The sequence below is a fragment of the Panthera onca genome, chromosome D3 (assembly GCF_046562875.1).
Source record: "Panthera onca isolate mPanOnc1 chromosome D3, mPanOnc1 haplotype 2, whole genome shotgun sequence".
Classification (NCBI taxonomy): domain Eukaryota; kingdom Metazoa; phylum Chordata; class Mammalia; order Carnivora; family Felidae; genus Panthera; species Panthera onca.
In genome coordinates, this window is record NC_138350.1 from 43,652,003 (window position 1) to 43,679,736 (window position 27,734).

The following is a 27,734-nucleotide window of genomic DNA, read 5'->3' on the forward strand; positions in this document are numbered from 1 at the left end:
GTATTTACTTATTTAAAAGTCCATTCTTTTGAATTGTGCAATGCTAGCTACCTTCATTATTACAATAAATACAATCAACTTGTGGGGTGACTGGGTGGCTCAGTTGGACTCGGTTTCGGTACATCTTGGTTTGGTGATCTCATGGTTCCGTGTTTGAGCCCAGCATGGGGCTCTGCGCCTGCTTTAGATTCTCTCGCTCTACCTCTCTCTGCCCACTCCCCCACCCCTCTCTCAAAATGAATAGTTTAAAAAATATTTTTAAAAAATACAATCAATTTGTTCTATGATATAAATATCAAGCTAAAAAACTCTATCCAGCAATGGGGGGGGGGGAGGCATTCATTAATTAGGGCCCTTTTCCCTTTCTTCTGGAAGCATAATTTATCAATTTAAATGCCTAGTACAAAACCTTGTATGAGGCTGATGTTAAAAAAATTATTGTTCACTACAGAATTTTCACACTGTTCAATGAGAAATGACAGCAAAATTTTCCTTGGCCAGGAATGAGTAAGGTGGGCAGAAGCTTCGTCCTAAGAAGGGTACTTCTGAAGTCACACATCTAACCTAAGGGGGCATACACTTCATTCTGCCTGAAAGGGAGAAGTGTCTGTTAGAGTTTTCTCGTTTCTAGGTCTGAATTTGCAGCTTCCAAATTAACCGCTTTTCAAGCACTTTTCATCCTACTCTAATATCTAATTCCATAGTAAGAATTTTTAAGTTTTTCAAATTAAAAACAGTTCCATTGTGGTAGATGCCCTATGTAACGCAGAAACTAAGGACCTAATACAAAGGTTGAATATAGTATAGTCCACTGCAACAAGAAGGTTTTAAATTGAAATCCGTGTTTTATCAGCTTTTTAAAAATTAAAGGGGAAAAAACAAAACCCACCCACATCTTACTATTCCACCAAGTAGTACCCTTTTATTGGTTTTTGCAAAGGCTATTTATTAAAATATCATGTGATAATACTATTTAAATACTGGGTGCTGCAATTACTTCCTGCTGTAAGAATACCATTTCAATTCTAAAGGCTACAAAGAACAAGGTCCACAGTACCTCTCAAATCACAACGATTTAATTCCTTCCTCTCCCCCCACTGTGCCCTCCTCTCCCGGAAAATACAGTACCTGCAGCAGGGTTTTCAGAACTCAACATTTAGATATGGGGGATGGGAAGAGGTTGGGAGTGTAGGAGTGGGAGAGTTCTCTCATTTTTGGCGTTGCTATTCTACTCTGCCTGAGTAAAACAAACCCCCGTTGTAAATAATCTTATGAACAGTGACAAAAATAGAGGACCCAATTCCTTTCTGCTCGCATCTATCCCTACAAACTTCACTATGGCCCTCAACGCACCCATTTCTACTCCAGAGCAGCCCTACCTGTGTCCAGACCCTCATGTCCAACCCAAATTACTCTGTGACCTTGGACCCAGGCCACTGCTCCCCTCCAAGATCCCCACATCACAGCCTGCAGAGGCCTTAAGGTTCAGGTCGGGTCAGCGGGCAGTGGCGAAGGCAGGGGAGCAAGCTGCAGGAACCGCAAATCCGCGATGGCTGGTGAGGCTGGCTCGGGAAAAACGCCGGGAAGGAAAGACGCCAGGGGCGGGGACGAGGCCGGGGGCTACCTGCCGGCCAGCGGCGACACCGCCCCAGTAGTCTTAATGGAAGCCCTCGGGGCTCCGGAAGCCCTCGCGGCCGCCTTGGGAGCCCTGACCTGACCCGGTCCTTGGTCATGGCCCCTTATTACCTCTGGCCGCCTACCAAGCAGCAGCAGGTGATGAGTTGACTGGGCAGCCGAGACGCGCAGGTTGATTGCCTACCTCAGGCGACAGTGACTCTGAGCCGCCCACTCCCTCCCAGTGGCTCCAGGAGCCCGGAACAGAGAAGTAGCAAGAAGCGTACGATGCAAAACGACACGGAATGTGGGACAAGGCGTGGGGGGGGGGGGGGGGGGGAATCGTCCAGCCTCTCCGGAGAGGCTGGCAAAAGGGACGTGAGGACGCGGGCGGCACGACAGTAGGCGGCGGGGACAGTCGGAAAGCTAGCGTACCTTCCTCACTCCTGGCCGAGGGTCCAATACCAGCCAGCGAATCGCCTCACATCCGGGTATCAGGAGACAGCCGCTTCTGCCGCGACCGCCGCCTCTCCCGCGGCGCAGATACGCCAAACTTCCGGCGACGACGGCGACGCCTCGCCCGTCAGATGGGAGTTACCTGTGACCGTCTGAGGCGCGCTTGCGCAACGCTCCTCTTCAGCCGTAACAGGCTCAGCTGACGTGCCCAGAAGAGGAAGATGGCCGCCACGCTCGCTGCGTGTCACGCAGTTTTTTACCCCGGCCGGGACCGCTGGGCGTCGGGGAAAAGCAAGGCAGCGTTCACCCTCAGCGCAGGCGCGGTGGGAGGCCTCGCGTGCACGCACCGCGGGTGGGCGCCTCGCCGGGAAGGGGCGGCGCCCCCAGGCGGCAGCTTCTGGCCCTTCCCGGGGAGGTCTCTTGGAATAAAGCCACTCACGCCCCCAGCGGTGGTAGTTTGTCTTGGTAATGCGTCGCCGCCGAACCCTCGGTGGGTTGTGGGAACTGCTCTCTGCGACCTTCAAATACCTTTAATCTTCGATATGGGGCAATGTAAAGAAAAAAAAAACAAAAAACCGGAAGGCAGTTGACCCTTCTCTTTCCTTACCCCACACTGCACTCCAGCGCTTCCAAAAAATCCAGGGCTTCATCTTGTCTTTGCACAGTTTCTTTCTTGTGTGCGGGCGCGCAAGAGCCGACTAGAAATTGTAGAACGTTCCACTAGATTTAGTCATGGCGGGTGTTCAGACAAAACTGTGGCTCTTCGAAGCCTCTAAAGCTAGAGCCTAGGTTTCTATCACTAGGATTCGTGGTTCCCACAATCCTTTTGAACACACTTAACTGTGCTGATTTTATTTGCAGAACTGTGAGGTTGGGTAAAATCGGTACTCATGCTTTTGAGAATCTGAAGACATGATCACACGTGGGTTCTCCCCGACCTGCTTTTTTGGAACTTAATAAAACCAAATGTGCTCTAAGTTTGTAAAGCCTGGTGTCAAGACTGATTTTCTGACAATACATTTTCCATAAAACTTTATTGAGCTACTTGTCAGTTTCGTCTGGAAAGAGTCTGTGGTTTAAAAACCACAACCAGATGTATTGATGGGTGAGGCCATTGTCCACATCACCATACCTTGTTACTTGGGAACACAATGTTACATTAATGGCATATGCCAAATGGCTTTAATAGGGAGTGGGGGGTGACTCAGGAGTAGACTGCCAACCTGATTGAAGTGGTTTATGTACCAGGCTATCTCACCTATATCTGCCTTCACCTTTAGATTGTGAGACATCTAAACCACTTTATTTTCAGTAACTCAAATTCTGCCATATTTACAAGTTTCCTTTCCCACAAAACAGGCCTCTGCTTCTGAGGAATCTATTCCACTCTTTGTTGAACTGGTCACCATCAGAAGCATAGGAATCCTTACAAATGTCACGCCATGTGAACTCATGTATCTATTTCAGTATATAAGTAACTCATATTTGATGTATAATTCATGTCTGCCATTTTCTAGATTTTCTCTTCTAAAACCAAATATAGTCAGCTTCTTAAACATGCCATGAAAGTATAAAATAGTTTCTTTTATAACACCGAATTATACACATCAAAGTTGCTAAGAGACTAGATCTTAATTATTCTCACCACAAAAAGCAAATAATTATGAGACATGATAGAGGAGTCAGCTAAGATGGTAATCATAATTGCAATCTATAAACATATCTAATCAACTCACTGTGTACCTTTTTTCTGGTTCGTTTATTTTTGAGAAAATGAGAGAGCATGAGCAGGGGAGAGGCAGAGAGAGAGGGAGACACAGAATCTGAAGCAGGCTCCAGGCTCTGAGCTGTCAGCACAGAGCCCAACGCAGGGCTTGAACCTACAAACTGCAAGATCATGACCGGAGCCAAAGTCAGATGCTTGATAGACTGACCCACCCAGATGCCCCAGGTTATATGATTTCATGTCCATTATATACCAATAAAAATGTTTAAAAAATTGTTTTATGGGAAAAATAAACTTTCTTGAGCACTATTCTTTATCATTTTTTAAAGTTATTTATTTTGAGAGAGAGAGAGTGGGGGGGAGGGGCAGAGAGAGAGAGAGAGAGAGAGAATCCCAGGCAGGCCCTGTTCTGTCAGCGCAGAGCCCATTGCAAGGCTTGAACCCACGAACCATGAAATCATGACCTGAAGTCCAGCACTTAACCAACTAAACCACCCAGGCACCCCTCTTTACCATTTTAAAAGATATGTCACTTCTGATTCATTAATGCCAGAGGTCTCAATTTGTAGTTAAATTCTTAATTATTCTGTAATGTCATTTTTGACAAAACTTGTCTTGCTTTCTATCAATGGTTTTCATTGAGAGCAGTCTGTCTATGAACTTTCGAATTTGGTTTATTTGGTTATCTACTAAAAGAAATCATAATGAACTGAATAAATTATCTTGCTTGACTGAGCTTTCAAAAATTACAGAAACTCACAGCAAACTGATCCCAGTAAAAAGACAGACCTCCATTCCTGAGAGCTCCTGAGAAAGTTCTGGGGGAGAACTCTTATTAATTCACATTTTGTCATGTACACATGCTGAAAACACATGCTGTGGCCTAGATAATGCATCTTGGTGCTCAACATTATGGTTCTGTAAATTGCGAAGGTCTTTTTCACAATCCTTACACCAAGAACTACAAGCCCCTCCTTGTAAATTCTCCTGAGAAACTCAAAATTGTGAATGTAATCTAGAATTGTTTAAATTGTTTTCTTTTCTAATTCCAAATTGCAGAATGTACTTTTCTGCATGAGGATAGCTACTTCTAAAAACCAATAATGGGGGCACCTGGGTGGCTCAGTTGGTTGAGCGTCCGACTTTGGCTCAGGTCATGATCTCATGGTTCATGGGTTCAAGCCCTGTGTCAGGCTCTGTGCTGACAGGTCAGAGCCTGGAGCCTGCTATGGATTCTGTGTCTCCCAGTCTTTCTCCCTCTCACCTGCTTGTGCTCGCACTCTCTCTCTCTCTCTCTCTCTCTCTCAAAGGTAAATAAACATTAAAAAAAATTTTTTTAACTAATAATGAAGCAGTTGCATTGTTCCACACATCATATTTTCACTTCCTTGTTCCTTTTCTTGTGACCAATCTAAATGCCTATAACCTGTAAAACTTCTGCTAACTCACAGAAGACAGAGTAGTCTCACTTTCAGACTGATCCTTCTGCTAGCAGCAAATAAAGCCTTTTTCTTTATTAGTCCACTCTTGTTGACTTTATTTCAAGACTCTTGACATTTTGAGAGAGTTACTAGGAGAGAGTCAAAATTCTAAGCAACTTCAATCTAGAAAACAAAAACAAAGAAAAAGTCTAGTTGATTTGGTATAAATTAACTGATAATGGCATTTCAATGTGCCATTTTCTGGGAAACTCACTACTTACACATACAAGTAATAATGCTGGCCCCACATACTTGAGAAGGAATGAGTAAGTGTTAGCCAAATTAAAGAACTAAATTACAAAAGTCTGGAGAGGAGAGTGAGCTTGATGAGTTTCAAGAACTCAAACATTCCAATACTATTGAGGGGATAAGAGATTAAAAGGTAGGCAGGGCCAAAGTAGGAAGGAACTTGAGGATAACAGGGAGGAGTACCCTGTGCTCAATACTTAGGTATACTGTAATGAGCAATACACACAGGGTCTCCTTCCTCATGCGGCATACATTCTAATGGAGAAGACAATTATTTCACAAATATTTATTGAGGGCATGTTCTGTGAAAGTCACTATTCAAGATGCTGGGTATGCAGAAATTAACAGAACAGATACAAATTCCTGCCTTCAGATAGTATATTTTCAAGTTAGTTAATAAATAGGTAATTAACAATTAAATGCAAAGAAGGAAATAAATATGGTAATAAACAGGGCAGCAGTATCTAACAAACTTTCTGTGCTGATGGAAATGCCCTAGATCTGCACTGTCCCAAAGTGTAGCCATAGCCACAAATGCCTCTTGAGTAATTGAAATGTGAGCATTGCAACTGAGGAACTGGCTTTGTAATTTTATTTACTTTTAATTTAAATAGCCACATTTAGGCATTTTTTTTTAAATCCATGGGCTTTTTAATATGGGTCATGAGTTTTGATTTTTTTTTTTTAACTCTCTCCTAAGACTGATTCTTCACTTGGTTCTACTGCCTCTCCATTCACATCCAAAAGGATAGAGTATTCCCTGCAAAGGTCTGACTGGATCAGCCTGCATTCCAAGGCCACTGTGGACAAGTAATATAATGTGATGACTGACATAAGGGTAGAGTCAGCTTCCTTGGGAATACATAGATCATCAGGAGATTATTAGGAACTGGTGGGAAGACAGAGGGATATTGAGCAGGCAACACACAAATGAACATTAACAGTCTTGCTACTCATATGATGGTCCATAAACTAGGGGCATCTTCATCAACTGAAGGCTGAACTGAACTGAAGGCTTTTAGAAATATGGAATTTCAGCCCCCAAACCAATTGAATTAGAATTTTCTCTGTTTTTAATATTTATTTTTGAGAGAGGAGACAGAGAGAATGTGAGGGGGGAGGAGCAGAGAGAGAAGGGGGACAGAGAATCCAAAGCAGGCTCTGTACTGACAGCAGAGAGCCTGATGCAGGGCTTGAATTCATGAACCGTGAAATCATGACCTGAGCCAAAGTCGCACACTACTACTACCTACTGAGTAGTAGGTACTACTACTACCTACCTACTGAGTCGCACCTACTGAGCCACCCAGGTGCCTCCAGAATTTTCATTCTAAAGTTTCCTCAGGTGTGTCCTATGCACCTAAAAGTTTGATGACCATTGCCTTACAACATCCAAGAGTTCTGATAATCAGGGATGAAGATCAGGCTGGAGATACAAATTACAGCCATGGTTTTAGAGATCACCTAGGCTAAAGGACAAAGTATCCATATGAAGAGTACATGGAGGGTAAGCCCTGATACACTCCAACATGCAATGGCTCAGTAGAGAAAGAGGCAGCTGAGACCTAGAAAGTGTAACTAGTGGCATAGAAGTAAAACCAGGTGAGCTTAGCATCCTGAAAATCTGGAGAGGAACATGTTTCAAAGGGGTAGTATTCGTGTTAAATACAGCTGAAATACTGAGTAAGATGAAGATAGAGGTTTGTGTTGGAGGTTTTTGATGACTTTTAGAAAAGCAATTTCAGTGAGTTTGAAGAGTGAAATAGAGGTGATAAAACAAGTGTAGACAGTTCATTCAAGAAGTTTTTGTGTGAAAGAAATCTGACAGTAGTTGGAGCTGCATCAGAGGAGAATTTTGTTTTAAGATAAATTTGTATGCTTATAAAAAAATCCCATAGAGAGAGAAATTGATAATTTAAGTTTGGAGATAACTGAAGGAGTGAAATTCTTGAGAAAGTGAGATATGGGATCCAGACTACAATGGAGAGGAATTTGCCTTGGAAAGGAGCAACAATACTTCTGTCCTTCTAACTGGAAGAAGAGCTGAAGGATGGCTTCTGGTTTTCTCACAGTAGGAAATATTAGCAGAAAGTGATTTGAGAGGCTATAAAAGGTTTCAGAGGGAGAGAAGACAGAAGGTATGAAATAGTTTATGAGCTTATTAGAAAATCTCTCCACAGTGTAGGGTATCTTTGTGATCAGAATTTAAAGTAAAAACAATCAGTTAATCTGTATGATTTCTTTCAGGTACATTAAGTAGTGCAGAGGTTCCTGGTGTTGAAGAAGAATTAGCGTAATTCTTGAGCTTTCTCAGAAATTTCCTTTGTTCACGAGTGTATTTAGTGTTGCATAGTACACGGCTTCCGGCCATGGCAAAAGGCGCACTAACTAGATTTGATATCCTCAAATCCACCTCTTACTGGAAATTTCCTCCTGCACCAGGTCTAAACGCCCTCAGCAGTCGTAAGACACACCCCCAGCCGCCAGAGGCCGCAGTGGCGTTCCGCGAGGCCGGAAGGGAATTCGGTCCAGCGCGGCCCGGCGTTTCCGCTTTGCGTTCACATCGCTTCTCGCGCTCTTTACGTCGGTACCCAGGGAGTAGGCGTTTCCGGCCATTCATACTCCTAGGCTTTTTGGACTTGGGTGGTCGCGTTTTGTGCGCTATCCGACCGAAAGAGTGCCGGCACTGCTAGGATGAAGCTCGTAAGGTGAGGAGGTGACCCAGCCGGGTCGGGGCTGTGACCATTTGAGCCGGGAGCAGCAGGCCGGGCTGCCTAATTACGGGAGGCGCGAAAGCCGCGTGCGCGCGCGGCCTGGTAACGGCCTCCCGCGCCCGCTGCTCCCGCCCCATCTTGACCGCGCCGCCGCGGGCGCTGGGCCTGGGTTTCAGACTGAATTGCGTGCGGATCCCGTGTGTCTTTCGAGAGGTGGCCGTAAAGGCCTGGCGGTTTCGTCCCATCTAGTGTCTAAGAGGTCTTAAAGGTGCAGCGCCAGGCTTACAAGTTCTTATTTTCGGTTAGTTGAAGATTTTCGTTTCATTGGAATTTGTGTTCTTAGTCTAGGTTACTTTTCTGGTCCCTCTCTGCCTGCAGGAACCCCAAATATAACTAAGTGTTCGCTCCCTGAGAACGTGGGTGACACAAAAATTTTATGCGTTGAGTTAAATTAATGAACTTTAAAAAAGTACCTAGAAGCTGCAGGACTATCTGGAAATAATGAAACTCATTTCCGAAATGTCTTAAATCAGTGTTGGACTTCTGATTTCATTACCTTTTTTTAGTTTATTTTTGATAACTTTTTAGATTTAAGGTTACTCAACTAAGATTTCCTTTCAAGATAGTTCTTTAATTCAGGGGAAAAAAATCTCCCAACTTCAGGCAGAATCATTTTCCATATTTGTGGCTGATTTATGCAGGTAATCGCATTCTGTTTTATTTCTGTGTTTAAACTTGATCGGTTAGTTGAGCCTATTGGTTTACTGATTTGAGGAATTCATTATAAACTGCTTGGAAAGAGATTTGGTTTTGGTGTTTTTCCCTGAGGCAGAGAGCCTGGAACATAGAGAACGTCTCTGATTAAGTTAGCAGTTACAAGTGTAACAGCTAGTCAGTCCCTTGTCTGAATCGAGGTTTGTCAATTGCGATCAGTTACTGGGCACCTGTTACACTGCACTGGTAATGGATTTTTTTTTTTTTTTTTAATTTTTTAAAGGCAGAATGCTTGCCTTTTTGGAACTTCCTGTTTTGTGAAGACAGACAAGTAGATAATTTCTAGTATGATTGAAATAACATATAAAACCTGAATATGTATTTCGAGTGGAGTTTATAGAGAGAAGGCATTTAAGGTTAACTTTTTGTCTATTTTTGTTTGAATTTAGCTTTGGAGAAAAACACCCCAGAATTTAAAGTATATTTTCACAATTTGTCCATAACTGTCAGTCTGAATCTATTTATAGTTAATTTTTGTGTAATGCTCTTTGGAATCAGTTTATCTCATTTAAAGTTATTGTGGGTTGTGACAGTTTTCCCGAAAAATTTAAAAGCTGTACTGAATCTTATTCTGTGTATTAGACTGTAGAAGTTAAATGTCTTCTTACTGGAGAGTGTATTTTGTGCCAAGAAAATGAGTAGTTGTTTAACTGGTTTGCATTTTCAGTTGACTTATTTCTGTACAGGGGTTGGTGGCACCTTACTGTCACCTTAACCAAAAATCTGGGTGTTGTCTTTTGATATCTTTCTCTCTTAATAAACTGATAAGTTGACAGGTTTTCACAATTTTACCTACCTCCTAAAAGTAGCTCTTGTTACCCAATTTTCTTTGGTTTTTAAAATTTTGATAGTGGATTTGGATACCAAAGGATACTATATCAATTGGATATTTAAGTTTCAGTAAGTAAAAAGAATTCCGATAGTGAAGGATTCATCAGAAAATAATTCAAATCTGTTTGGTTCCTGGGCTGGGATAACTGTCTATTTTTCCTGCCAGAATACCTTCACTACCATTCCAGTCACACCACCAAGCCATAAAGGCTCCTTTTTTTCCACCCAAGATTTTTTATTTTACCTCTTGAGGTAACTATTTCATGCTATGAAATACAGTATATATTTGCCACTTTAAAAAAATTTGCACACCTGTGTAACCCAAACCCCTGTTGAGATATGGAACATTACCAAAACTTCATTTCCCTCAAGCCCTTCCCAGTCTTGTGTTCTCATAACCCCCCTGGCAATCAGTTTCTTCTACCGTTGCTTAGTTTTGGTTTCAGTAGAATTTCATATACGTATTTGGAATTATGCAGTATGCATTCTTGTGTAAAATGTCTTACGCAGCATATTTTTGAGATTCATCCACATTGTGTCTTGTATCAGTAATTTGTTTAATTTTATTAGTAGATAAATTCATTGTATGTTTAAAAGTTACATGTTTTGGGGGTGCCCGGCTGGCTCAGTTGATCTTGAGGTTGTAAACGTGAGCCCCCGCGTTAGGTGTTTGCTTAATCTTAGAAATTTAAAACTTACATGTGTATTTTCTTTAAAATTGCTTTGAACATTCTTGTGCAAGTCTTTTTTCATTTTGGGCGGTGGATATTTAGGAGTGGAGTTGCTGGATCATAGCATCGTGTATACTTTAGTTCTATAGGAAGATGCCAGATCATTTTCCCAAGCGGTTATATACCATTTTACACGCCCACCAACAGTATATTAGAATTCCAATTGCTCCACACCCTTAACAATATTTGTAGTCAGTTTAATTTTAGCCATTTCATTGCTTGTGTAGTAGTGTCTTATTATGGTTTTAATTTGCATTTTCTTTTTTTTAAAAAAGCCTTTTAAATTTATTTATTTTGAGAAAGAGAGAGAGAGCGAGAGTGTGGGGGGGGGGGGGTCTGGGGGGTGGGGGAGGGGTAGAGAGAGAGAATCCCAAGCACTGTCCGTTGCAGGGCCCCATGTGGGGCTCAAACTCACAAACCATGAGATGATGACCTGAGCCTCAGCTTAACTGACTGAGCCACCCAGGCTCCCCTTGCATTTTCCTAAGGCCTAATGATGTTGAACACTTTTTCACCTGCTTATTGACTATTCATGTATCTTTGTGAAGTGTTTCATTTTAATTGTGTTGTTTTATTATTGAGTTGTAGGAATTTTCTTTATATAACCTGGATACTAGTTCTTTGTCAGGTATAACTATTCCCAGTTTGACTTGCTTGTTCATTTCCTTAATGTCTTTTGTGAGTAGTAGTTTATTTTGAGGAAGTTTTAATTTACCAGCTTTTCCTTTTATGGTGATTATCTGTGTACTGTCAAGAAGTTTTTTTGCCTACCCTCAAACCATAAAGTTATTCTCCTATGTTTTCCTCTTAAAGCTTTATGATTTTACTTTTATGTTTAGGCCTGTGATCTGTCATGAATTAATTTTGGTAAGTGGAATGAATTAGGGGTCCAGGTTTGTTTTTTTCAATATAGATTTCCAATTATTCTATATTCTTAGGGAATGTAAATCCCTATTACCATATATTGTATCATTTGTTGGAAAGGTTTTCCTTTGCCCATTGGAGTGCTTTGACAGTCCCATTGGCACCTTTGTAGAAGATTATTTTATATATACATATATATTTATTTATATTTGTATACGTATATAGTATATGTTTAGTATATAAATATAAAGAGAGCAAGTGGGGGAGAGGGACAGCGGGGGAAAGAGAGAGAATGTTAAGCAGGCTCCACACTGAACCTGTGGTGATCCCTGCAACTCTGGGATCATGACCTCAGCCAAAATCAAGAGTCGGATGCTTAACCGACTGAGCCAACCAGGTCCCCCAAAATTAACTATATAAATGTGGGTCCATTCCTGGACTCTATTCTGTTTCATTGATCTATTTGTTTTTCCTGTGTCTTGATAACTGTAATTTTAACCTATGTACTGCTCTAGCCACCTAAATTGTCTTCCAGTGTGAATATGACCCTGGTGGTACTCCATTGATGAAAATTCTCAAGTAGCTCTTTAACAGCTTGGGCTCCGCATGAAAGGAAATTACCTACCTCTTACCTACTCATTTTCTGGGACTTAACATTCCATTGGTAGTGTAGCTGTAATTTCTCTGTGCATTGTGCTATTTCTTATTCCCAAATCTTTGCTCTGGTTTCTTTTTGCTGTGTGTTTCCAACTTTTCAGACTTCTTACTAGAAGTCCACTAAGTTCTGACTCCCTCCTATCCATGCTACATTATGTTCCTGGTAAAAGCCTGTGCCTACATCCATTACATTTTAAATTTAGTTACCTTTAAAATAAAATATCTTTTATGTGTCTGTCCTTTCTATTAGAGTTTGAGCTCCTTGGAGGCCTAGTCCTACTTATTTTTAATCCTCATTGCCATGCACAGGGACTACCAGATAACATATAATGATAAATATTATTTAAAAAACATCCTTGGACTTGTTGAAATGTATTTTGGTTCCTTCAGAAGCCCTTTTGCTTACTTTGGTTTTCCTTTTACTTCCTTCCATATGGTAGATTGTTTGATTACTAAAAGGTTTTATTTTTACTTTAATACTACTTTCAAAAATGATTTGGACTTCTCTAAAAGTTAAATATTATTGAGTGGGACAATTAATTATTTTTTTTTTAATTATGTAAACTCTGTGCCCAACATGAGGCTCAAACTCATGACCCGGAGATCAAGAGTTCCTTGTTCTGCCTACTGAGCCAGCCAGGTGCCCCATAATAAAAGATTTTTTGAAAACCAAAGTTTGATAATGGAAAGAAACTATTAGATGAAATTCTAGGCTAATATAGTTATAAGTGATTATTGTAGAGGTAAATTAAAGAATTCTTACCCAGTGAAATAAAGCATTAACAATTAATTGAGAGAGCCTTTCTTTCCTTGACAGCAAATATGAGAAGTATTCAACATAATGGATCTTTATACAAGTCAGATTAACTTTTTAAAATTTGGGACTTAATATGTCGCAATCCAAGTATCCCCCTTTTCCATGGCTGGCAGTGCCACTAAAAAAGTGGTATTTTAAGATTGTCTTCTTTTTTATTCATTGAAACATTTCAGCGAACTGTTGATTTAGTGCCCATGACCACCCAGGATTAGGTGTAAAGGTCTTGATCCCTACCCTAAGCAGTAGTCTAATGGGGGAGAAAAATAGGTGATCCTACATGTACCGTTCAGTGTGATACTATGATAGGGTATACAAAGTCTGTATTATAGATTAGAAATTTTCAATGTGGACATTATTGGATCATAGTGAAGGATTATTGTTCATCATCCTGCATGTGATTGTGGTATTATGATTACGTAGGAGAATGTCCTCATTAGAAAATTCATGATGGGGGCACCTGGGTGGCTCGGTCGGTTAAGCATCCGACTTCGGCTCAGGTCATGATCTCACGGTCCGTGGGTTCGAGCCCCGCGTCGGGCTCTGTGCTGACAGCTCAGAGCCTGGAGCCTGCTTCAGATCCTGTGTCTCCCTCTCTCTGTGACCCTCCCCCGTTCATGCTCTGTCTCTCTCTGTCTCAAAAATAAATGTTAAAAAAAAAAAAAAATTTAAAAAAAAAAAAGAAAATTCATGATGAAGACGATATGAAAGTATAAGTTGTGTGGGGACATACCCACATAAATGGGAACATTTTGTTTATTTTTAATGTTTATTTAGAGAGAGAGTGTGAGCAGGGGAGGGGCAGAGAGAGAGAGAGAGAGTCAGTCCCAAGCAGGCTCCATCCTGTGAGCACAGAGCCTGACATGGGGCTCAGTCTCATGAAACGCAAGATCATGAGTTGAGCCAAGAATAAAGGTAGATTTCTACCTCATGCTGCATGGAAAAGAGATTAATTCCAGGTAGATTAAAACTCAAAATAGAAAAGTAGAAGAAATAAGACTTTTTACAGTCTTGGGGTGGGAATATACTCTTACACAGATTAATACCTGAGGAAGATTCAGAAATTTAACAATATAAAAATGAAAACCACAAACAAAACACGAATGGCTGTGGCAAACTGGTAGAAAATAAAAAAACTTTTGACCTAATTGAACATGTGTGAATAATGTGAATAGGTAATTCATAGAAGAAATGCAAATTCCCCATCTTCATGAAAAGATGTTTAACCTCACAAATAATAAGGAAAAACACATTGTCTTTTTTTCCCTGTAGAAGTGACAAAAATTTAGAAGATCGGTTACAGTTAGTGTTGCTAAGGATTTGCATAAATGGATTTGTGATTTCTAAATGTCTTTAAACTGCTAAATGAGAACTACACGGTATAGAAGTCAATAAAGTTATGGCTCAGTTTGCATAAAAACATTTCATCTGTATGCTTATGAATGCATGTAAAATGGTCTAAAGAATCTCCCCATATACATTGGGGGGGGCGTGTTACAAAGGGAGACTTTTAGTGTTTATACATACAGGAAGCATGTAATTTTTTTTACTATCTATTATAATTTGTTTTTTCTTCCATTTTAGTGAGATAGTTGACGGATAATTCTACATAAGTTTTAAGGTATATAGCATAATGACTTGGCTTACATATATTGCCAAATGATTACCACAGTAAGTTTAGTTAACATACATCATCTGTTATGGACACCAAAAAAGAGGGGAAAAAAGGTTTTTTCCTTGTGATGAGAACTTTAGGATCTACTCTCTTAGCAGCTTTCAAATGTACCATGTAGCAGTGTTAACTATAGTCATGTTGTACCTCACATTCCTAATACTTAATTTACCTTATAACTGGAAGTTCGTACCTTTTTCACTACCTTCATATAATTTCTTGATTTCAGTTTTTGTGAATTATAATGATTTTATGACCTGTATGCATGGCTTGGAGATAAAGCTGTAAAATGGTTTAGACAATCAGAAATGTCCAAATAACAGTTTCTGGTATTATGTTCCTTCATAAATATTAAAGGTATAATTCAAGGAAAACTGAAACTGTCATGCAGATTATTAACAGGAATTGGTGCAGGTAGCATCTACAGCAGATTTTGAACATCTAGAAATTTCACTCTTTCACTCAAAAGATTTTAAAGTGTTAAAGGTGAACATTTGTTGTTTTATTTCCACGTTTTTATAGATTTTTGATGAAATTGAGTCATGAAACTGTAACCATTGAATTAAAGAATGGAACACAGGTCCATGGAACAATCACAGGTAAGGATACAGGATGGCTTTTTATAACACTTTTTTCTACCTCTTCCACCTTTTAGACCAGTAAGTCCTTGAAGATAGAGGATGGGGTTTTCATGTTTGATTACCTTGGGTGAAAATATATATGGGAAATAGAGTATTTGGGAGTATTTACTTTTAGTTTTTTTTCTTATGTGTCTAACTCTTTGCTTTAATAATATTGTATGCGTAGTTTTATATTTAAGGCTACTGTGATGGATATTCACTGTGATGGATATTCACTCATGGTAGGTGGTCCCCCCAAGATTGCAAAACTTCAAAACAATTTCTGAGCCAAATGAATGAAAATGCTATCTTAGCATGTGATCTCAGTCTCTGAAATATTTAAACTGTAAGTTTATAAATAATTTAATTTAATTTATTATTATTTTTTAGAGCACACAAGCAGGGGAGAGGAGCAGAGAGAGAGAGAATCTTAAGCTCCACACTCAGCATGGAGTCCAACATGGGGCTCGATCCCATGACCCTGGGTTTGTGACCTGAGCCAGAACCAAGAGTCAGATGCTCAACTGACCAAGCCACCCAGGAGCCCCTATAAATTTTTAATGTGTAGATCCAGCATCTGAGTACACCAAGAGAAATATATGGTGTTAATTGGTGTTAATATAGTGATAATATTTGAATATACTCACATTTGCAACACGAATTGCTTTGAAAGGAAATTGATACAGTATAAAGTTTCAATACCATATGGTCCGTGACCATATCTGAGGAAGAGTAATTGCTATTCTGTTGAAACTCCGTAAGTAAGGATTTAGTTTGCTCTCTCCTGAACTCTGTATTAGATGTGGTGGAGGAAGGAGAGTGTTCTTCCCACTTTTTAGGAACTCAAAATCTAGTGATGCTTGACACAAAAAAAACATAATATAAGATTTGCCTAACATATATAGTAGGTACTTAATAAGCTATATCCTGGGTGGGGGAAGATTTTCAGCTCATAGGATGAGCAAAATTTACGAAAATCTGTTCTATTCCCCTCAGTAACACTAGTTACTGTTACAAGTTACAGGATGGGGCGCCTGGGTGGCTCGGTCGGTTAAGCGGCCGACTTCGGCTCAGGTCATGATCTCGCGGCCCGTGAGTTCGAGCCCTGCGTCGGGCTCTGTGCTGACTGCTCAGAGCCTGGAGCCTGTTTCAGATTCTGTGTCTCCCTCTCTCTCTCTGCCCCTCCCCTGTTCATGCCTCTGTCTCTCTCTGTCTCAAAAATAAATAAACGTTAAAAAAAAAAAAACAAGTTACAGGTTATAAGTTTTTTGCATCCTGTATGAATATGTGTTTTAGTCCTCATAATAAGGATATTGAGGATTGAGTTAAAACGTTTTAACACGCAGTTCCTAACACGTAGAAAGCGCTCATACATCTCATTTTTTCCTCCCCCTTGATGGATCAAGATCCCCAAGGAGATAGACTATCTCAAAAGTATATTAATTTTGGAAAAGAAGAGGATCTCTTCTTTTTCAAAAGAAGGAGGAAAAGATTAGTAATAAAACTAATAAATTTGAGATGGATGTTGGGAAAGTTGAAAGAATTCATGTTTCTGGCCTAACTGCCTAGGGTCAGAAATAAACTAGATCTTGGGGTACCTGGGTGGCTGAGTCAGTTAGACATCCGACTCTTGATTTCAGCCCAGGTCATGATCTCACAGTTTGTGGGTTCGAGCCCTGCATCAAGCTCTTCACTGACAGCGTGGAGCCTGCTTAGGATTCTCTGTCTCCCTCTTTGTCTCTACCCCTCCCTTGCTTGCTATCTGTCTCAAAAAAAATAAACTCAATTTAATAAAAATTAACTAGATCTTTAGTTATCCCATTTGTTCAGCTATATTGGTAAAGGCTCCAGTAATTGGGTATTTCTACTATACTGCCATATATTCATTCTAGAAAATTGTTTTTATTTTGTAAAATCTCAAACTGGAAACATAGGAAAAATAGTTTGAAGCAGACCATTTAAAACCTGGGCAACTTGGTAATTAAAATACTAACAAAAACAGTAACGTTCCTTTAAAAAAAAAAAAAAGTTAAAAAGACGTTAAATTCATAGTAACAAAAAATACTGCAGTACAAATGGAACTTTATATTTAAGAGAAGGATGAATCTAATTTGGTGGAATGGGGTATAAGGAAGTTATGGAGACAGAGAACATGCAATAAACATTGCTCACCCTGAGATGAGAATACCTGGGCACAGTGAGAATGAGTCATGGATACCACTCGCATTCCTCCAGAGCTTGTTGCATTCACATCTGTAAGCATATCTAACCGTGCAAAACATTAATGTCCTGGGGATAATCTTTGAAGAAAGGATTTCTGGTTTATACGGACATTCACCCATTTACTAGTTGTATTAAATTATGTCTTAGAAATGTGCACTCTAGCAGAACAGATAGCACTCTCTGGTATTTACTGTGGCCTGATAGGTAAACTGGTTGCCTTCTTTATCATGCTAATAATTGCCCTCTTTTTTCCCCTCTAGGTGTAGATGTCAGCATGAATACACATCTTAAAGCAGTGAAAATGACTTTGAAGAATAGAGAACCAGTACAACTGGAAACACTGAGTATTCGAGGAAATAACATTCGATATTTTATTCTGCCAGACAGCTTACCTCTGGATACACTACTTGTGGATGTTGAACCGAAGGTGAAATCTAAGAAAAGGGAAGCTGGTAAGTTTGAAAGATTATAAATGTTTTTGTGAATGTGTATTTAACATTTGTGAACACCACAGATTTTTTTATTTTGTTTTGATTCCCTGTACTTGCTGTGCATGCATATAGTATTTATTATGGTTTCTGGTGTTGATACCAAAGACTGATGCTATTCTTCTTGTCCCTTTGCATATCCTAGTCCCCGACCCTTTACACACTTTGGAAGATTTGGAGATTTAACTCTCTATTCCTGTTGTTCTGAACTTTCTTAATGACTTGGCATAGAGTCTTTGCTTGCTCTCTGTATTGTTTCCTCCATTTTGTTGTTTTGGCTGTTTGGTGGACCCCTTCAATATGGGTATTCTTGCCTTTCAAACTAAGAAATGGTATGTGTAGCTCTGATAAATGTCTTCTCTTTACTTACTGTTCTTTCTTCCTGGATTTTTTTTTAAATTTTTTTAATGTTTATTTATTTTTGAGAGAGAGAGAGTGAGCAGTGGAGGGACAGAGAGAGAGGGAGACACAGAATCTGAAGTAGGCTCCAGGCTCTGAGCTGTCAGCACAGAGCCCGATGTAGGGCTTGAACCCACCATCCACGAGATCATGACCTGAGCCAAAGTCAGACGCTTAACTGACTGAGTCACCCAGGAGCCCCTCTTTCTTCCTGGAATTCTTAATAATTGGGTCTTTTGAGTGATTGTCTAAGTCTTTTCTCTTATTTTTCTGTTTTTCCTATTTTTGACAGAGAGAGAGAGAGAGAGAGAGAGAGAGCATGAGTGGGGGAGGGGCAGAGAGAGAGGGAGGCACAGAATCTGAAGCAGGCTCCAGGCTTTGAGCTGTGGGCACAGAGCCCAATGCAGGGCTCAAACTCACAGACTGTGAGATCATGACCTGAGCCGAAGTCGGTTGCTCAACCGACTGAGCCACCCAGGTGCCCCTCTTTTTTTAAGTTTTATTTTGTACTCGGCATTGTATTCTTGGGTTTCTCTTTTTATTTTTTTTTATTTATTTTTTTAATTCCAGTGAGTTAACATAACAATATTATATTAGTTTCAGGTGTGCAGTACAGTGATTTAGCAGTTCCATATGTTGCCTGGTGGTCATCATGATGAGTGCATTCCTTAATCCCATCACCTATTTCACCCATTCTCCCGTCCCTCATTCCTTTGGTAACCACCTGTTTATTTTTGAGAGGGAGTCAAAGAGAATCCCAGGCAGGCTCCACACTGTCAGTGCAGAGCCCAGTGAGGGGCTTGAACACACGAACCATGAGATCATGAGCTGAAGTCGGATGCTTAACAGACTGAGTCACCCAGGTGTCCCTGGCCATCTATTATTTAACAAGAACCCTGAAAAGACAAGTTCTGGGAAGGGAGGCTGGACTTCTGAATTGGCGGGTCTCACTATAGAGTGGCTCAAGAGTTAATTGACCTCTTCACTGAGGAGACCCAAAATTTCATCACCTAGAGTGGTTTCTGGAGCTTGTTTTTTTTTTCATGAAAAGATTCCAGTCATCTACGGTGGGGGATATATGCCTGGTAGCCAGCATTATAGGAGCAAAGCAGGAGAAAGGGGCTAGGTGTTTTGTAGACCCTCACTTAATACAGGGTCTTGGTTTTGAGACTTTTTTTTGCCTTCCTCCCACACTAGGAAATACACTTTGTATCATTCATTTATACAACTGAAACAAAAATCTCAGAATTCCTGAATTCTAATACATGCAAAAACCCGTATGTTTCCTGTCCTCTTTTAGTTCACAAAAATTTTAGGTTGCAGCCTATAGCTTGAAAAATGCTAAATTAATACCCATTCCCTTCCCATCGGTTCTGTGCCTCTTGCTGTTATCCACTTTGCATATATTTTCAAATCTGAAGATTTTTGCTTCAATGTCTTTAGGTTTATTTTACCTTTTCTCTCCTATGTACCTGTCAGGGAAATAATCATTAGCTTTGCAAGGTGTGGAAGAGAAGACTCGCCAGTCTTCTTGCTCCACATGATTGTCAACCATTTTGTTTTCAGCCACCTGCCTCGTCTCACCCTTGGCTTCCAAGATCCTAGGTTTTCTAGGAGTTATTCTTCCTTTACTAAACATTTACGGTTCTTAGTCTACTTTCTGAAATTTTTCAACCATTGTATTCCCTCCCTCCATTTTTCTCTTTATGGGTATTTATTGTTTTTACTCCTTTCCTGTCATGAGTAGTATTTCAGAAGGAATTGGAGATAAATGTGCTTAATCTGCCTTGTTTTAACAGGAGTCCTAGACTTAACTCTACTTCTTTGAATGATAAGGTTGGCAACAAGGGGTAGAAGTTTAGAGTGTGACTGACTAGAACTTCATGTCAGGATTTTTTTAGTATTCATCGCTCTCTGAAGATTGAAAAAGTTCATTTGAGAAATGAGTTTTTTGTCACTATAATATTCAAGTAGGGTTAGGATGACCAGCCTACAGGAATATTGCTGTAAGGATTAAAGTACTTGGTTATGATTGGATCAAATGACTTAAGATTCTGGAGTCATAAGGTTGTTTGATACAATGTATTTTAGACTTTCTTGGCTTTGAATTTTGAACTTGGGTTCTATACAATAACAGAAAAGTCTGGCACATGGTGTTCATGTTCTGTTCCATTGATAGGATATCTCTTCCATCTTGTGTAAGGTTCAGATCATTTGGATTTTATTTTGTGAAGTTGAGACATGATAAAAAAAAATATTTATAAACCTGGTGAATTTCTCATAGATCAAATGAAATAAAAATTATCTTTGCAGGCCAGCAGCTTTGGGTTCTGCATGATAATGTATTGGAAGGATGGCTGTGAGGTCATATTTGAGAGAAGCTGGGTTAAAGTTTTCTTTCCTCTAGATGTTGTTTGTGGTGGCCCAGGTAACATCATTGCAGAAGAGAATTAACCTTGCTTTGTTTTTCTTTTTTCTTAGTTGCAGGAAGAGGCCGAGGCCGAGGAAGAGGAAGAGGACGTGGTCGGGGTAGAGGAAGAGGGGGTCCTAGGCGATAATGTCTCTCAAGATTACTATTTCAAAGTGATACGTGATTTGGAATATTTTTTGTACAGGCTTTGTTTATGTCAGTTTTTAATAAACATAAATGTAGGACACAGTTGTCTATTGACTGTCAAATTTTAATAGTTCATATAGATTCATGATATTTACATAGTAGGAGCTAAGCATTTCAACTAGGCAATCACAGACTGATTTCATTCTTAGATCAGACTTTTAATTTTTGAACTAAAGTTTTTGTATGAATGTATGTAGAATATGTACCTATTTCACATGCACTGAATACGCATTTTATTGTTTTACTTTGACTCCATTCTGTAGAACCTGCCTACGAGTGAAATAATAAGTTCATTTTGGTACTTCAGAAATTAACGTTCTCTGGATTCAGTCTGAAATTGATTCCCTTTTCCTGAGTTTTACTTTATGGAGATTTCCAATTCAGGAGTCTTAGACTTGTCTTCGTTAATGGGTTTTTGTTTTGTTTTAATCTCAATAGAATATAGTTTTACATTCTCTTGAGTTGAAACTGCAGATAACATTTACTAGATTATCAGTTGTAAGCAGTGTCAAAACCTGTTAATGTGAAGTGTACCTGTTGGTGGCTCCTTTATCAAGTACTTTTACAAGTCCTTAAAGAACAAAAAGAAAGAGACCTACTTTATTTGACAACAAAATTGAGTTTTTTCCAATTGTTGCAATTGGTTAAGCTTAGAGAAAAATATGTCACAGTATATGCAGTTCCTTGTAGAGCTTCCTACCATTTGTTCTCATGCTAAGGAAAACACCTGAGAATTGGGGGGGGGGGGGTACTAAATCTGTATTTACATTTAATCATGCACATGGGGTTTTGTTTTATTTTCTAAATGTGAAGGAAATTTTCTGCACAGATTATCTAAAAAGAAGGTATAGGTCCCATTAGAGGGTTATTCACATTGAGGGAGAGAGAAGTGCATTTGTGTGTTTTGTGTGTGTCTCAGTGATTTTCCATCTTTGATCTGTGGTGCTCCTATTGAACCCCACATAGAAGGCAAGGGAGCCCAATGATACTGTATGGTGGAGAGCAGATTTTAAAGGGGCAGTCAGAGCAGACTTTGCACACGTGAATAAACATGAGTTGACTCCTGCCCTCATGGAGCTTTAGGCTAAAAGGGAAGCAGAGTTACATATCACTAGGTAATTACAAATTGTGAATGCTCTGGTGATAGAGTACTTCACAAAACCTGGTCTGTTTTAAAAGCAGTTTATATAGAAAGTTCATTTTGATTTTAAGTCAAATGCCAAAGTAACAAAAGATTTTAAACTTTTTTTTGTGGAAATATTAACATTTAGGTGTTTACGGTATGAATCAATCAAAAAATATGTAAATGTAAGACTAAAGTACAGTTGGTGTAGATTGAGTTTATTCCACTAGAGGTCATTGTTTCATTTTTATGTGAAGAGAAATTGAAGAAAAAGCTGTTTGAACTGATTGCCATTATTAGCTATAAAGGAAGCACTGCAGTGAATAGAAAACAGACCAGACTGTGATACGCTTCCCTTGATCCTTTTCCCCAAGACAGTATATAGGATCTTAGTGTTTCTGCATTTTGCACATAAATGGTCTCTTAAAGCTTAAGGTTTTATATGTGAAAGTTTTCTTAATGAAATGTATTATGAGTTTAGAAAACCATAAGTGAAATAATAGAAAATTAAATTTCATAGCATGTTTTAATCTATTATGATTATGTTGGGTTATGCAGGATAGCTCAGTGTTTTGAAATGTATTGATAACAGGGGTGCCTGGGTGGCTCAGTCCATAGAGTGTCTGGCTCATGACTTCGGCTCAGATCATGGTCCCAGGGTCATGGGACTGAGCCCCTCATCCCTGCTTGGGATTCTCTCTCTCCCTCTACCCATCTTCCCCCCCCTCCCCCCACCCTTAAAAAAGAGAAATGTATCAATATAGACAGCAAACAAAATCCACATAATTCTCTATAACAGATATCAGAATAATACTTAACAGTTGTTCCTGAAAACAAACTAAAAGATAATTCTTTAACATGATGAAGAAATTCTTAAGTCAATAGCAGACATTTTCCAGAGATACTCCAATTAAAATAGCAACAGAAAAGAATGTCTGGGGGTGCCTGGGTGGCTCAGTTGGGCGTCCAACTTTTGACTTTGACTCTGGTTCTCCTGGTTCGTGTTATTGAGCCCCACGTCTGGCTCCTCACTGACAGCATGGTGCCTGCTTGGGATTCTCTCTCTTTCTCTGCCCCTCCCTTTTGCTCATGCTCTCTCTTTCTCTTTCTGTGTGTCTCTCAAAATAAAAACTTTATAAGGGAAAAAAAAAAAGGATGCCTGATACTGGTCCTTGTTATGTAATGTGAAAATTCTCATGGGAATATTTACTAGTTTCTGTCTAGGAACATGGTAGTGTGCTATTTTTCTGAACACGTTTTTCAGTAAAGGTTTAAAGTTTTATTTCATATATCATGGATAAAGTTAGTATGTTAGTGATTCATTTTAGAAAAATAACACCAAAGTTTCTAGATGCAGTTGATTCTTATTACAGTAGTTCTGTTATAATAAAGTTGTGAAGAACTGAAATAGTGAATACTGACCATTGCTTCTAGGGAAAATGCAGGGCTAGGTTTCTTTGTGACACATTTTCATGAAAGGATTAGTACATAACCTTGGTTTATGTGTGTATCTATTTAAAGACTCTGTATTTAATATATATTGTTTCCCTTACATTGAATTCATGACCAACAGCATCGTAACTCATGCCTGAAGAAAACTCTTCTAACACGTGTCCTCCAAAAGGCAAAACTCTATGTCTGATGTGGGGCTTCAACTCACAACCCCGAGATGTAGTTACATGCTATACCGACTGAGCCAGCTAGGGGCCCCAAATCACAGCCTTGTGCTTAGGAGACAAGAGTACTAACTTAGGGGATTTTAAACAAAATTACAGAATAGAAAAAATGTGGCACTACACAGACCATGAAAAGGACATTTGTTTACAGTAAGAATTGAAACCAGGCAGAGTATTGCTTTGTTCACCCTCACCTGGGAACACTCATTTCAGGTGACAAAATGTTTTGCTGCTCTATGCATGTTCATGCATGACCAGGAAAGCACCATAAGTATTAATTTTGGAGTTAGAAATAAATTTTAGCAAGTGACTTCCCCAATACAGAACCCGTGAATAATGAGGATTGACCATACTTAGAGCATTTTGTTAAGATTATACCAAAGTATTTTGTGTATCATTAGGTGTGTTTTACTATTTCTGAAATTGAAATGTTTCTTACATGGTGTAAATTCAGGTTTGGTATCAAACGTAAATCAAGTTTTTTTTTTTTCCTTGTAAAATAACAAGTGCAACTAAAAATAGATGTTTTATATTTGATGAACTACAGAAATTATAGTGTGATGTGTAAGACAAGTAGAACCCATGAGGTACTATGACCACTTTGTCTTTAAAATTTTTCCATGTTTTCTAGAACGTTTTCCCCTTTAAGGGCTTGGGAACGGGGACAACATTCCATTCTAGTTTTTTAGAAAATTCCTGAGTCAAAACCAAAACTAGTGCCATATTTCAGGGTAGGAAAGCCAGTGTAAAGATGTGAATTCCCTAATTTATAAGTTTAATGCAATTGTCCTGATGACTTTTTTAAGATTTTATTTTTAAGTAATCCCTACACCCAACATAGGGTTCAAATTAACCCTGAGATAAAGAGTCGCATGCTTTATTGACTGAGCCAGCCAGGTGCCCCTATCGTGGTGAATTTTAAATAACCTCTTTATTGATATGTATCAACTGATACATACTTAATGCTAATTCTGTGCCAGATTTTTCTTACTGTTTTATAGATCTAATGCAGTTGTCACAAAGGAATTTTTTTAGTGGACAGTACTATTATTTGTCAAATACCAGAGTGCTTAATCTGTGAGGCTCTATGCTAAGCCCTTTACATGTTACTTCTTTTAACCTTCAGATCAATTCTATGTAGCAGACAGTGTTTGCTGTTTTCAGAAAGAAACGTGTTAGGTCTTAGTTTTTAAACAATTTTAAAGTCGCATGGGTTTTTTTGTTTGTTTTTTGTTGTTTGTTTTTTAATTTACATTCAATTTAGCAAATAGTGCAACAGTGATTTCAGGAGTAGATTCCTTAATGCCCCTTACCCATTAGGCAATGCCCCTTACCCATTAGGCCATCCCCCTCCCACAACCCCTCCAGTAACCCTCTATTCTCCATATTTAAGTGTCTCTTATGTTTTGTCTCCCTCCCTGTTTTTATATTCTTTTTGCTTCCCTTCCCTTGTGTTCATGTGTTATAGGTCTTAAAGTCCTCATATAAGTAAGGTCATACGATATTTGTCTTTCTCTAATTTCGCTTAGCAGAATACCCTCTAGTTCCATCCACGTAGTTGCAAATGGCAAGATTTCATTCTTTTTGATTGCTGAGTAATACTCCATTGTATATATATACCACATCTTCTTTATCCATTCATCCATCAATGGACATTTGGTGTCTTTCCATACTTTGGCTATTGTTGATAGTGCTGCTATCATTGGGGTGCATGTGTCCCTTCAAAACAACATACCTGTATCCCTTGGATAAATACCTAGTAGTGCAATTGCTGGGTCGTAGGGTAGTTCTGTTTTTAGTTTTTTGAGGAACCTCTATACTGTTTGCCACAGTGGCTGCACCTATTTGCATTCCCACCAGCAGTGCAAAAGAGATAGTCTTTCTCCACATCTTTACCAGCATCTGTTGTTGCCTGAGTTGTTAATGTTAGCCATTCTGACAGGTGTGAGGTGATATCTCATTGTGGTTTTGATTTGTATTTCCCTGATGATGAGTGATGTGGAGCATTTTTTCATGTGTTGGTTGGCCATCTGGATGTGTTCTTTGGAGAAGTGTCTATTGATGTCCATTTCTGCCCATTTCTTGACTGGATTATTTGTTTTTTGGGTGTTGAGTTTGATAAGTTCTCTGTAGATTTTGGATATTAACCCTTTATCTGATAGGTCGTTTGCAAATATCTCTACCATTCCATCGGTTGCCTTTTAGTTTTGCTGATTGTTTCCTTTGCTGTGCAGAAGCTCTATTTTGGTAAGGTCCCAATAGTTCATTTTTGCTTTTGTTTCTCTTGCCTCTGGAGACGTGTTGAGTGAGAAGTTGCTGCGGCCAAGATCAAAGAGGTTTTTGCCTGCTTTCTCCTCGAGGATTTTGATGGCTTCCTGTCTTACATTTAGGTTTTAACCATGGTTTTTAATAGTAGAGTTGGAATTTAGATGCAAGTCTGTCCAAGAACCTTTGTTCTTGATTGGTGTATTGATTCTCATGTTCATTTTGAAGAATGAAGAGGCTGTAGGAGATAACATCATTTTTCTAGGGGGGAAAAATGGAAAGAATGGGAGAACTTAACCTTATGAGATACCAAATATAAAATATTAAATAAGAGGAAATTATCTTGGTACTCATGTAATTTTCAGCCAGATTTCATTTTTGATCAAATAATTTTGTAATAGTGCTCATTGCTGGGAAAATAGAAGAGTGTGTCTAATAGTCATGGGAAGGAAATTGAAAAACTTTAAGCAAGTCGTGAAGTTATCTCAGAAGCCTTACATTTTCTTTCTGACTTTGATCCAGGATTCCATTTGAAAGCCCCAAGGAAAAAAAGTTGACATTTAGTCATAAAGATGTTCATCATATTAATTTTTTAATTGAAAAGGAAGCCCTGTATGTATAAAATTAGAGGAACAATTAAGTAAATTACTTGAAGAAATAGACCAGGAGTTACTGAACTTTATCTGTAAAGGGCCAGATAGTTAACATTCTAGGCTTTGAGGGCCATATGGTCTCTGTCTCAACTATACAGCTATAGGCAATAGGTGAATGAATGGGAATGGTTGTGTTCCAACAAAACTTTACGAAAAATGGGCAGAGGGCTGGATTTGGCTCACAGGCTGTAGTTTGCCAACCACTGAGATATATTATAAAGCTGTTGTAAAAGTGTTTTGGCAGTCCACTGACTGGGAAAATATACTTGCAAAGCATATGACCAATAAAGGATTAATATCTATAAAATCCTCCTTGAAATTAGTAAGGGAGACAGTCCAGTAGAAAAGTAAAGAATGTAGCCAATTCACATAAGAGGAAAGTTCAGTAAAATGTAGGGGGAAATGCCTAACATTCCTAGAATCAGAGAATGCAAAATTTAAAATGTGCTGCAGATTCACCCAAGGGGATATATTCAGGAAAGTGATAGTGTTCTTTGTAATAGTAAAATCGCTAACTAAATGTCCAACAGAAAAAGTTGTTAAATTGTTCATGTGTATAGTAAAATACATCAATGAAAATGAGCAAAGAATGCAAGTAGCAGAATACATGTAGCTTGATGTCACCATATAAGAGGCATATAAACCTTTAAGGATGCTGACAAGTGGTGAAGTTTTAGAAATGTGCACACAAAAAAATGCACGAGAATGATCGAGAAGTTCAAGGGAGCAATCACCTCAAATGGAAGGAAGGAGGGGAGTGTGATAGTTTTAACTGGGTAATGTTCTGTTTCTTAACCTGCGTGATGGGTGACTTAGGTTGAAACATAGGAAATTGCCAATACTTAATTGTCTTGACCCATAAAAACATCACTTTCATATGGTTCATATTAGTATTTATGCATTTTTTGAAATGTTTGTTTATTTTGAAAGAGAGTGCAAGCAGGGGAGTTTGGGTGACAGGTATGGAAACCAGTAAAACCCTCTGCTCTGAGTTGTTCAAAAGGTCTGCATTTGTAGGTTTCTGGCCAGTTCTCATTTCTTCACTTCCTGGGCCAAACAGATCATCTATTCAGAGGCAACCTATGCT

General features: G+C 39.2%; 2 protein-coding genes across 9 annotated transcripts in view; one reads left to right on the forward strand and one right to left on the reverse strand.

Annotated features, from left to right (window-relative positions):
• ESCO1 (establishment of sister chromatid cohesion N-acetyltransferase 1) overlaps positions 1-2,924 on the reverse strand; it is a 77,630-nt gene extending 74,706 nt beyond the window's left edge. For 6 of the 7 annotated variants that reach the window (XM_060613420.3, XM_060613418.3, XM_060613419.3 and 3 more), the window contains exon 1: positions 2,050-2,907. The gene's annotated coding sequence lies outside the window, so the exon portion shown is untranslated. Of the gene's footprint in view, positions 1-2,049 lie in introns of all 7 variants that reach the window. The other variant, XR_009604300.3, reaches the window with a different exon arrangement.
• A 5,163-nt stretch (positions 2,925-8,087) lies between these two features.
• On the forward strand, positions 8,088-27,027 carry SNRPD1 (small nuclear ribonucleoprotein D1 polypeptide). 2 transcript variants are annotated; one of them, XM_060613427.3, is made up of 4 exons: positions 8,088-8,234; positions 15,106-15,182; positions 17,687-17,878; positions 20,795-27,027. In XM_060613427.3, exons 1-4 carry the CDS (start codon positions 8,221-8,223, stop codon positions 20,869-20,871), a joined length of 360 nt encoding a protein of 119 aa, XP_060469410.1. In that variant the 5' UTR covers positions 8,088-8,220; the 3' UTR covers positions 20,872-27,027. The 2 variants fall into 2 exon arrangements, with proteins under 2 accessions (XP_060469410.1, XP_078291509.1); XM_078435383.2 differs by lacking the exon at positions 8,088-8,234 and adding an exon at positions 8,362-8,541.
• The last annotated feature ends 707 nt before the right edge of the window (positions 27,028-27,734 follow it).

Excerpts from the sequence above, each read along its gene's own strand:
- SNRPD1 (XM_060613427.3), top strand. Across the intron at positions 15,183-17,686 it reads GGTCCATGGAACAATCACAG|GTGTAGATGTCAGCATGAAT; the intron begins GTAAGGATACAG and ends TTTCCCCTCTAG. Across the intron at positions 17,879-20,794 it reads ATCTAAGAAAAGGGAAGCTG|TTGCAGGAAGAGGCCGAGGC; the intron begins GTAAGTTTGAAA and ends CTTTTTTCTTAG.